Raw genomic sequence first — 12,329 nt, 5'->3', positions numbered from 1 at the left:
ATCTCCGTGAATGTGTGCAACAAGTGGGAAGTGTCCCTGGATGCAAATGAAACTCAAAAAGTGTCCCATTATGTAATCAACTCTATTAACTTTTGTTTCCACCCCCTTTCAGCATATAAAATCTGTTTTTTTTTTTTTGAAAAGGGGTTTGCATATAAAATCTGTTGAAAAGAAATGATCAACGATGTATAAGTGTGACACTCACAAGGTTGAGTTAATGTTTTCAAGTAATGCCACTCATAGAGAAAAATGATTTTTGTTGGTGTGTTTGGTTGTTTCTTGTTTTAGGACCACCACTACTGTTCTTCTCATGACATTTTAGCATCTGTATGAAATGATATATCTGTAAGAAAAACATATTTATGCATATATAGAAGATATAAAAGGCTCGAAGGGAGGCATAGTCAATAGTGGAACTGTGAAAAAGAATCGTGCACAAGAGGTCACGTGATCTTTGTCTGAGAGATCATGTGCCTCATCTCTTACACACTGACTTGTCTGCTCCTTTCTTTTCTTCCAAACTACTCCCAACGTCCCAAGGATATGGATGGACACCACGTCATCTTATCCATATCATAAAAGCGGATCCACTTTCTCTCTCTTCCGATGGAAAGATCTTAGCCGTTCACTTCGATTACTATTTTTGACCTCGTCTGTATCTCTGTCGTTGATCCTCCTCAAAGTGTTAGTCCATTTTGCAGTCGAACATTTTCTCAATTTCGCTTGTTTTCTTCTCCATCCTAAGTCCTGATTGACACGTGTCACCGGCCAGTATTTGATTGGATACAGATTGTCCTTGTTTCCTTAAAAAATGCTGATCAAAATCATTTAAAGTAGTTAAAAAGTGTTACAAGTTGCATCAGGAAATTCTATATAAAAAAATAGAATCTGATATACAGCTCCTGAATCCAAACCTAGTGGGGTGTAAGGTTTGAAAACATTTAAATTTTAATTAATTAATGATTTTGAATATTAAGTAAATGGTTATTATTTAATTCAAAATATTTGAAATTTTTAAGAAAATGTAATTTGAATTCTTATACTTTTTAACTTTAGAAATAGAACGTTTCACCAAAACAATTTCAAACCAATTTTTTTGTTTTTTTCAAAACACTACATTTAAAATAGAAAAAATAATTATTTTAAAATCACAAATTCAAAACACTAAATTTTCTAGCATTTTTTTTATAACTTTGTACTTGAATAATATAATATTTTATTATAAACTCTTCCAAATCCTTGATTAAGTACACATCTCTAGTAATTTCCAAAAAAAAATTTGTCATGTCTACAAACAGATAAAGTTTGTGAAAATAATACATGACATCTTGTTAGAAAAAAGAAATGGGTTAAACAAACCTGAAAGTACACACCGGTTTATACAAGGAAATACCTATACCGGAATCTCAATTTCGTTATTTTTTATTTTTTTTTTTTTCGTTATTTTTTTTTAACAGAATAAAAAAAGGCGGAACCCTAGTCTCTCGCCCCCTGGATAACAGTATAAACTGTAAAAGGTCGCATTTTCGAGCTTTCTCCCGAATACTCTCTCTCGTTTTGTCTCATCCGTCTCGTATTGGTGCTCTGCCCATTTTCATCTCTCTCTTTAGATATCTTCGGCAAAAGAATACAGTTTAGATTAGTCTTCTATAGGATGATCTATCGATTCTGTTTCCGAACCTTTCAGAGATGTCGTTAGATCCGCTTGGTCTTCTCGTTGATCGTTTTGCATCCAAGACATGGTTCCACAGGCGTAAAAAATGCCTTCGTCTCTTCGTTTGATCCTTAACTTGTGAAAAAATCTTTCCTTTCTCGGCGAATCTAAATTAAATCTTTTCTTTCTCTTTTTAGAAAGTTCTGGTCTTTCTATTCCTGTAAATAGAAATTTCCAAGATTGTTTTTTTACAAGATTGTACAGACAGATAGATTGTAATAGCTCAAACACTAAAAGGACAAAGCTTTTGTTCTTGTTCTTGTTTTTTTTTTTTTTTTTGGTCTTTTCTGAGTTGGATTTAAAAAGGTGGCGAAGATGAATTTTGGCACATCCGAGGAAGAATCTACCCAAGAGATTCACATCCCGGCTGATATCAACTGGGAGATGCTCGACAAATCAAAGTTCTTCGTTCTAGGCGCAGCTTTGTTCTCAGGGGTCTCTGGAGCTCTCTACCCTGCCGTCTTGATGAAAACTCGTCAACAAGTGTGCCGTTCTCAAGGCTCATGTATCAAAGGCGCGTTTACTCTCGTCAGACACGAAGGCTTAAAGGGATTGTACAGAGGATTCGGCACTTCTTTAATGGGAACCATCCCTGCTCGTGCTCTCTACATGACGGCTTTGGAGGTTACCAAGAGTAACGTCGGCTCTGCTGCTCTTAGCTTAGGTTTTACCGAGGCTAAAGCCTCTGCTGCTGCTAATGCCGTTGGTGGGTTAACGGCTGCGATGGCTGCTCAGCTTGTTTGGACTCCTGTTGATGTGGTTAGCCAGAGACTTATGGTTCAAGGAAGCAGTGGGTTTGTTACTGCTTGTAATTATGTTAATGGGTTTGATGCGTTTAGGAAGATTGTTAGAGCTGATGGGGTCAAGGGGTTATACAGAGGGTTTGGGATATCGATTCTGACTTACGCGCCGTCTAACGCGGTTTGGTGGGCGTCTTACTCTGTTGCGCAGAGTATGGTTTGGGGTGGGATTGGGTGTTATGTCTGTAAGAAAGGGGAAGAGAATGGGAACACGGTTAAACCAGACTCGAAGACGGTAATGGCTGTGCAAGGAGTTAGTGCTGCGGTTGCTGGGAGTGTTTCTGCTTTGATTACAATGCCGCTGGATACAATCAAGACGAGACTGCAGGTTCTTGATGGGGAAGATAAGCGTGGACCGAGTATTGGACAGACGGTGAGGAACTTGGTTAGGGAAGGTGGATGGACAGCTTGTTATAGAGGATTGGGACCAAGATGTGCTTCAATGTCAATGTCTGCAACAACTATGATTACTACCTACGAGTTCTTGAAACGGCTTTCGGCTAAGAACCATGACGGGTTTCGACTCTAAATCATAGTGATAAGAATCTTTGATGTTGTTCTTGCTTTCTCTTTTGTTTCCAGTCATGTGTAATGAACGTGTTAAAATTCAGTTGTTTCTAAATAAAGAAAGGTTCATTTCATCAATTGCTTAAATTTCCGGTTCGGTTTGGAATGGTTAAACAAAACCGCGCTATTAAACCGGTGTATGATCAATGCAATATAAAAGAATGGTTTCTGAGTGACTTTCAATACTCCATTTGGCAACTGGCAAGCTCTTACATCACTAAAGACATACAACAGGATTTGATTTGGCAATAATATGTTTACAATTAGTAATTCATGATTCACTTGTGAAAGTGATTTACAAGGATTGATTGTGACTTGTATGATTCAAAAATGCTGTCATTTGTTTTCATTGTTAGTGCTCAAGAGACACAAGTGTGTATCTTTCTCATAAGTCAACGTATCTTGGAGCAGTGTCTTACGTTTCTTCTTACCTTATCAAGATAATTTATTCTTTCTTTAACAGGAAATAATACGTAGAGACGGCTTTGATATTTTTATTCATGAACGTGTCCAAGAAATGGTAATATTTTCAAGTATCTTAACTGGTGTGTTGATATTTTCTCAGACATGAATGAGACTCAAAAGTAGAATCTTTCAACCTCATTTCTTAATTAAATGAAGTGTATTCAGAATAAGATATAAATCATACACTATATGGTCTTTGATTCTTCATTAAATGTTTCTCAAACATTGTCAACTAAACTAAAAAATATTCAGAAATCCAAGATACATTGGAAGCAGAATCTGTTTTATTTATTTATCAAATTCATACAGAATCTGGAGACTTCATCATTTTTACAGGCACACATAAAGAGTAAACCATGAAAAAAAAACACACACACACAAGAGGAATTGGAAGTTAATAAGTAAATCTAACCACAAGCTTAGTACGAGACTGAAAGAGTGGTTCCAAAGTGAAGATTTTGGTTGTTATTGTGATGTATAATAACACATACATGAAAAACACTAACAAGTAACAACAAGCAAAAGAACTAGTAGTAGTAGTAGCCAAGGATGACTTACCCCTTTTGGTGGGAAACATGAAACAGCACCAAAAGATCCAATGTCTCAGATATGGACAGTGAAATGGTGCAAGTCCCCACCTCCATGCATGTCACTGGACTGACCATGAACAAGCATGGCTCGGTTAGTCTGAGTTGTTGAAAAACCTGAAAACTGGAACTCGGTGTGTCTGAAGATATCAGCACCGTCTGAAACAGATGTGATGTCTGAGCGAGAAGTGGTTGAGCCACGGTCTTTGTTGTGCTGCTGCATATGATGAGCTTCGAATCTAGACATGTTTGTCTTTTTGCTTTCTTGCTGGACCGACTTGTCATGTTCTTGCTTTTTAGCAGCAGCCTGTTCGGATTCTTGAAGAAGTTGTTTGCTGTTTAGGAATCTTCCACCGGATCCTCTTGGCCTTTTGAGAGCATGAACATGTCGAGATTCATGAAGATACGGCTGTTGCAATAACAAGAAACACAGATGGAAAAATCAATCCTAAGCATTTGTTTGTGGAGATATATATGTTATACCTTCCGGGACTTGATTAGTTTGTTTTGAGACTCAAGCTTGGCACGTTGCTCTCTTCTCCTCATGATTGCTTGGTATTGCTTAGCATTGACAAAGACTGGCTCAGCTTCTGTGATCTCCACTGGTAGGGGAACTCGACGAGGAACCATACCCACCATTTGGGGATGGCATGTCTGCAACAGAGATTAAGAGTCTTAAAGGTCTCACTAACTAAATGCAAGGATACCAGAAGGAGAAAGTATAAGAAAGGAATGTTCCACTAACCGGTGCATGTGCTAGATAAGTTGCAGCCAATAAACCACCAGTATGTGGATCAGCATATTGAAAGGAGAAATTAGCCTGAACCATATATGATATAAGATACCAGCCCACCATCAGAAGTTTTATAGTATTACCAAAAAAAAAAGATTTTAAAATACCTGCATAGGAGCAAAGTGAATACTATGGGCTCCTGTCAATGAGCCTGAGTTAGGATGAGTTGCAAATCCCTTCTGCTGAGTTTCTTTAGATCCTAAACAAACATCTAAGAAAATAAGAGAGTTTCTTGTACAATTCAACATATAACACATTCTAATACCTAATAAGCAATCAAGAACAAGTCAAAACATCAAAACATAGAATATCACACAACCTTCTCTTTTTTATAACTAACTCCATACTTTAGAACTGACCTGACTTTGTTGAAAAGGAGATTTGTATGGAAGGATTATCATCCCCACTGCTTGCAACTTCAGTGTAGGATTGACAAGTGGACTGAGATGAAGGTGAATCCAGATCCTGAAAACTGATTTGCTTAGTGGTTTGCATATGTTCAGGCCTTGCATCCACACCACCCCATGAGATGCTAGTGTTCAGGTATGGCAAAGTGGAATCTTTCTTATTCATCTGATGCATAACGCCTAACAAGCTATCATCACAAGAATAGTACCTACACAGTTCAACCATGACACAAAAATTATATGGAGAAGAGGATAATTACAAAAACAATTTAAAAGGATCAAATCAAGAAGAAAGGGTGAAAACCTAGAAATAGAAATAAAAGAGACACTGGAAGTTTCTAAATTTGTCTTGTCTAAACGAATTCTGATTCGATAGTACTATATTGGGTAAGCTAAAGGATGCAGAGATCAGTGACGATTGGCTCAAATTAGAAATCTTCCGACCAAGATTTGTGCCTTGTCATCACTTTAGGCAAAAAGGCGTTGACTTGCAGAGGAAACTTTTTGCGGAGAGTTACCAAATTGGTTAAACATACAATCGCACACGCCACAAGACAGATACAACGAAAAGGAGAAAACTTTGAGAGAGATTAAACACCAAAAAGCGTTTCGAGAAAGAGAGATAACCTTTTGAGTAGTTTGATGAAACGACGATTAGTTTTGCATGTCTCCTTGTCCTTACAGAACAAAGTGGACTGTTTGTTGTCTCTTTGAAATTTTGAATGAAACTAAGTAAATCAGAGAGTGTGTGTCGTGTTGGACTGGTGTGATCCTTCTTCTGATTCTTTGTCTATGTCGATTTCTTTCTCTCTTAGCTTTACTGGGAAACCACCATCGCCATGAGCACCACCACTACCACTACCACTTTCTTCTTCTTCTTCTCCTTCTCCTTCTCCTTCTCCTTCTGGTTTATCATTGTCTTTAAGTGCTTTTATTATTCATTTTTATTGTTTCACTTCACTAGAATCATTTTTTTTTGATCATTTACCCTCAAAAATCATTTACCCTCAAAAATATAGTATTAAACTTTTTTAAATGATTTTGATCAAAAAAAAACTTTTTTAAATGTTAATTTTATAAATGATAATTTTAAATAATAATTTTTAAATGATTGGCCAACTATTTTCAGATTCCTAACTTCCCTAGAAATGAAAATTTAAAATTGGAAAAATACTAAAATGATAATGTTAAATAATTTAAACAACCAATTGTGTGCTGGTTAAAATTTTGAATTTATCTTTAGAAGATTTTTTAACTTGATAACATAACTATATAATTTTATATATATTATAAATAATAAATTAATAATTTTTCATGATTAATAGATGATTTTACATATATATACGACGATATCTTTGATATGTATTTTTTTTATAATATATGATCACAACAAATAGCTCTATTTATAGCATTCTAAAATTTCTATAAATTTTATAGGAGTATTATATAATCTGTAAAATTACATCTTTGGAAATTGAACCTCAAATTAATGTAAATTTTAAAAAAAATTTAACCACTCGATCACGAGGTTAAAAGTCATAAGTTTAAACTCTGGCTAGTGATTTACCAATGTTGACATTTTGGAATGTCTCCCGCCGCTGGTTAAGTTTGGTTTGATACGAAAATACAAGCAAACCGAAAAATATACAAATAAACCGATGATTGGTATAATATAGTTCCCAACCTGAAGATAAATTCCACACACCACAGTCTAACCGCTATGGTTATCGCAAATCATCCTGTTATTTCGGCTTGTTGCAGACTGAAGAACTGGATAAGGTCGAGGTGTTTGATTGAATGATTTTTTTTTTGTGACACACCATCAACTAAACACTGATTTGAGAGACCGAAATAATTTTCTAGTCCGGCTAAGTTTCTTGGATGTCTGATTGGTTTCATTACCAGAGTCATTGGATACTCCAGTTTCAGGTATGCAAGCACATCGCCGTGAACCCTACGAAAAAAAAGGAGTGTGCATTCATAACATATATATATATATCTGAAAAAAAACACAGGTCGATCGCAGTAAGCTTTACCTCTTGACTCTGTCCATCATGTATAAACAGATCCATTAAATGCTTGTGTTCTTCTTGATTCAGGCGGGGGCAGTGGATAAGATCAATGTGTTTGATCGAGTGATTTGGAGAAAGGGAAACCTTCTCGAGGGAATCGCAACCGTGTGCATAGAGATACTTGAGGCTTTGTGGAAGCTCCTCCACTGACTTGAGTTTCTTGCAGTAATTGAGGTAGAGAGTTGCCAAGGATGAAAACTCCCTGATACTTTGAGGCAGTCTCACAAAGTCATGCCTGCTGAGGTCTAAGTATGTTAACGTGGTGAACACACTTAGTGATTCTGACAGTGATCGGACATGCTTGCAGTTATCAAGCCAAAGCTCAAGCAAGCAGTACGTTTCCCGTGGATGAATTTTCATAAACGATCGGAGGTTCACGCATTCAGAAAGTATGAGCGTCTTCACCTGTGAAAGTCGTGGCAGTGATTTGATTCTGCGGCAGTTATGAAGGCTGAGATACTTCAAGTTGCGCAGGTCGTCCCCAATGGCGTTGGGTAGGGACACAAAATCATTTCCACTGAGGTCCAGTTTCTCTAGGTTTTGACAGGAAAAAATGCCGTCTGGGATTTCTTCAATGTTCAAGTTGACAAGCTTTAGCTCTTTTACACTCCTAAAGCATCGAAAGCTTATACAGGCGAAGGGAACACTAGACTCTCTGTACCTGAAATTCATGATGTTGAGTGAATGTAAGCCCTTGGAATCTGACATGAGCTGATGGGATGTGCTCTCTTCCATCATCAACAATTCATCAGGGATCGGTTGTTTGGACCTAAAGGAGATATGGTCCGCAAATCCATTAAGGCCCAATAATTTTACGTGTATTTGACCGTCGATGGATAAATCTTTCAGATAAACCATGCTCGATTTCTCATACGGAAAACTTAGTAAAACTTGCCAGGTGTACTCAGACGTGATGGATTCAACATTGGACAAGATACTTTTAAGGCTATCGCAGTGGCTTGCGTTGAGTTTTTTGAGCTTAAGCAACCCCTTTAGTGACTCTGGAACTTGCTGTAGACTCTTGCACCCTTCTACTATCAACTCCTCAAAGTTCTTGGCTGTTGACAGATTTGTATAAGATTCTTCGAGCCTGTCACATCTAGCCTATGTAGATTACGAAGGATCTGAAACAAAATGAAGATAAAAAAAATATGTAGAGATTTATCTTTGGCAATCAAAACATATATTATCTAAAGATAGCATACCGATGTGTCATCCCAAAGGCTCTCGAGTTTGCTGTATCGGAGATCGACTTCAACAAGGTGATGGAGTCTGAACTTGGATGGTAAGGTTTTCAGTGGATATGCATCCCAGTGTAGTAGCCTAAGATTTGGGGGGAAATAAAATCCATCTGACTTGAGCTGCAAGTTGGGCTTTATATCACTCAAGTGGAGGAAGAACTTGAGAAACTTGATACTATGCATAACTTCAAATACCGTATCGCTCATAGTTAACGTATCACACATCTTACACATCTCTAGTATCAACCCTTCAGTTTCGTCTGTACCCTGTTGATAGAAACATGAGGCAGAAATGTTAAGAAAAGATGAGTCTGGCTTACAAGAGATCAAAGGGATCAGAACGAACTTACTATTTTGTTATCCAGGACATTATAGATGTCATCAGCATCCCATAGGAACCTTTGTCTGAAAGGTCTATTCTTACATTCTTGGCGCACAATTTCCTTGCCTGTTTGTACGACCAAGAAATGCATGTTTATGCATCCATCTGTCGATATGCTGATCAGGGACTTTTTACTTAAATGATTCATCCGAGGACAACCGTCATCAATAAGGGAGGTGACATGGTTGAAAGGGTATCCGTTAAGGAGACACGCAACATGAAGGAAAGCAATCTTGTCTTTGTTATCTAAACCATCATAGCTATTTCTCAGGATCTCCTCAACATTCTTATGAGGCGATGTTTCAAGAAGACGTAATTCATCTTCCCACCTCTCTATGGTAGTGTTTTCACTAAGATGTGAGGCGTAGGCCACAAGGGCAGATGGAAGGCCATGAGCTAACCGAGAAGCTCTGATGAAGAGTTTCTCAAATTTGTCAGAAGGAGGCCTTCTTCCTCCGAACACTGATTTTTTAAATACTTGGAGGGCATCTTTATCTTCCAAGCAATTAACCTCATGTATATGGTTTACTCCACAGGAAGTGAGAAGACCCCTGTCCTGTGTGGTTATGATGATTCGGCTCCCTCGACCAAACCAGCTCGTGTCTTGTGCCAGTGCATGCATCTGCTCCGCTTTATCCACACCATCAAGCACCACAAGTACTTTTTGGTGCTGGAGTCTTGCCTTTATTACCTGAGATCCTGCTACAACCCTTTGAAAGTCAATATGTTGACCAGTGATTTTGTAGAGGAAACTTTCCTGTAAGTAGGATGGACTCTTGTCCTTATAAATCTTCTTAATGTCTTCTATGAAATAATGAGCTGGAAACTGACTTGAAAATCGTTCATAGACACACTTGGCAATGGTGGTTTTGCCTACGCCTCCCATGCCCCATATTCCTATCATGAGAACCTCATTTTTAGACCCCATATTCAAAAGGAAATGCATCTTCACCATGTGTGCTTCCATTCCAACTAAATCGACCCCAATGGTCGGCCTCATCGTCAACAGTCCACTTGAGACACTTTGAACTGTCTTTGCTACCATTGCTGCCTCGTCCAGCCTAATTCTCCCAAAGAATTGAAAGGTTTATAGATCAGGCAGGTATATATATATAGATGAACCATATTTTTACATTCTTTGAAATTTATATTTATTCCCTTAGTTCCCTACACTTGATAACTCTAGTACCTAATTTTGAGAATTTAGTTAAGACTAAGTTCTGGTTTATCATAAACTTTCAATTTAAAAATTAAAGCCAACTAACCATAAGTAGCTCATTAATTTGTAAGTACTAATATGTAACACCCATGTTAAACTCGAGTTTATCATAGACTTCTAATTTAAAACTAATTAACGATAAGTGTATGAACTATATTTTTTTATATATTAGTTCATTAATTCTCCAACTACCGAATTGAGACTTTCATGAGGATATGAAAGGCTGTAGGCTTTGTTTTGACTTTTGATCATGGCTACAGTTGTATAGGAGCTGGCATCCAGGGACATACGCGTGTTTTAAGAAATCCATGAAGCATGTAGAAAGTTGTTGTTATAATAAAGAAAGATTACCATGTGGTGGAATGAAAGCCTGAGAGATGACTAACTTGGTTGAGAGCTCTTCTCCATTGGGAAACCCTCTCCGGCACCGTATCTAGATCTTCGAAATTTTGAAACGCAGCCGCGAAGCTTCCTGTCTGGTTTCTCACGTCCGTAGGTTCGACTCCATAGAAAATGGGAACCACTTGAATATGATTGGCACTGTGAAGCTCCATTATCAAGCGAAGTTCCTCCAAGCACCATTTCGAGGTAGCATAGTTCTTTGAGATGACTACAACAGCGAACCACGAAGTTTTAATGGCTTCGATGAGTTGGTCTGAAATGTTGTCACCTGCCTCCAGCCTTCGATCGTCTCTAAAAGTAATGATACCTTCGCGACAAAGAGCTTCGTACAAATAGCTGACGATGGTGCGCCGAGTGTCTTCCCCTCGGAAGCTGAGGAAGACATCATAGTTCCTGACACGAGTTGACGAGGAAGCCATAGACGGAAAGAAAATTATTTTCTTGGTTACGGATTAGAACAGGCTGTCCAAGAAGGAAACTAGTCTTGGAATAAAGGAATAAAAACTGATAGAGCAACCTTTTGTTGACTATATCACGTTCCTCCTTTTGACGTTTTGGTACAATTTATATTGAGCTAAATGTATTGAATGTGATAAAACGTCCAAAGTAGGCTTGGGCATTCGGGGTCCCAATCGGGTTTCGGTTTTATCCAATCGGGTTTCGGTTTTTCGGGTTTATCAAAATCAGCTCCATTCGGATTATATGAAAGTTCGGTTCGGGACCGGTTCGGGTTCTATCGGGTTCGGGTCGGGGTTAGTAAATCTTCAAAGAACCGGTACAACCCAATATATTTTCGGGTTCGGGTCCCAATCGGTTTTTCGGTTTAAAAGTACTTGATTTTTACCTATTTTATAACCAAAACATGACTAAAATCGGTTCTTTAGTTTTAAAATATCTGATTTGTACCTATTTTGTAACCAAAACTTAAGTAAAATCGATTCAAAAATAAGGAACATAAAAGAAAACTAAATAAATAAAAACATAAAACGAAAACCAAGTTCTCATGAAATGAGAAACATTGTTTAACGAAAACAAAATCAAAATCTAAATACTTCAAGATTCAACGGCCATCTTTATCCATCAACCTTCATGTAATAGAACCAACAACCTTCATGTAATAGATAAGTATTTTAGATGTTCAATATTTCTTAGTGTATTTTGGATACATATTAGGAATTGAGATCATGTTTGGTACAAGATCTTTTCGAGGTTTTGAATGTTTCGGGTTCTATCGGATATCCATTTAGATTCGGGTTCGGTTCGGATAATACTCATAACCCGAAATACCACAAAACAAGACCCATTCGGTATTTACGTCGGGTTCGGATCGGTTCGGATTCATTTTTATCGGATCGGATTCGGTTCGGTTTTTCGAGTTCGGTTTATTTGCCCAGCCCTAGTCCAAAGTTAGTTACAAGGACTTTAAATATTCCGGATAAGCTAAAGGAGACTTAACCAGAGTCGGTTATTTATTAACCATAATAAACCAACATTCTATATCATCTAATAGGCTCTGATACCATATTGAACTGAATGTATTGAATGTGATAAAACGTCCAAAGTTAGTTACAATACTCTGGATAAGCTAAAGGAAACTTAACCAAAGTCAGTTATCTATTAACTATAATAAACCAACATTCTATATCATCTAATAATTTACAAATATACAAAGCCAAAAAC

At 37.4% G+C, this 12,329-nt stretch overlaps 2 protein-coding genes and 1 pseudogene across 3 annotated transcripts; 1 reads left to right on the top strand and 2 right to left on the bottom strand.

Annotated features, from left to right (window-relative positions):
* The first annotated feature begins 1,485 nt into the window (after positions 1–1,485).
* Positions 1,486–3,159, top strand: LOC106403041 (solute carrier family 25 member 44-like). The gene has a single exon (XM_013843884.3). It carries the CDS (start codon positions 2,030–2,032, stop codon positions 3,041–3,043), a length of 1,014 nt encoding a protein of 337 aa, XP_013699338.2. The 5' UTR covers positions 1,486–2,029; the 3' UTR covers positions 3,044–3,159.
* A 760-nt stretch (positions 3,160–3,919) lies between these two features.
* LOC106403032 (nuclear transcription factor Y subunit A-3) lies at positions 3,920–6,249 on the bottom strand. 2 transcript variants are annotated; one of them, XM_048735822.1, is made up of 6 exons: positions 5,961–6,249; positions 5,286–5,542; positions 5,034–5,116; positions 4,879–4,953; positions 4,617–4,787; positions 3,920–4,542 (listed from the first exon to the last, which is right to left on the bottom strand). In XM_048735822.1, the coding sequence occupies exons 2-6, from the start codon at positions 5,506–5,508 to the stop codon at positions 4,150–4,152; spliced, it is 945 nt and encodes a 314-aa protein (XP_048591779.1). In that variant the 5' UTR covers positions 5,509–5,542; positions 5,961–6,249; the 3' UTR covers positions 3,920–4,149. The 2 variants fall into 2 exon arrangements, with proteins under 2 accessions (XP_048591779.1, XP_048591778.1); XM_048735821.1 differs by having other exon boundaries at positions 5,034–5,125; positions 5,961–6,248.
* A 557-nt stretch (positions 6,250–6,806) lies between these two features.
* LOC106403729 lies at positions 6,807–11,264 on the bottom strand (annotated as a pseudogene).
* Between the last annotated feature and the right edge of the window lie 1,065 nt (positions 11,265–12,329).

This window comes from Brassica napus, chromosome A7 (assembly GCF_020379485.1).
Source record: "Brassica napus cultivar Da-Ae chromosome A7, Da-Ae, whole genome shotgun sequence".
NCBI classification, from domain to species: domain Eukaryota; kingdom Viridiplantae; phylum Streptophyta; class Magnoliopsida; order Brassicales; family Brassicaceae; genus Brassica; species Brassica napus.
This window is presented reverse-complemented; position numbering and strand designations above follow the sequence as displayed.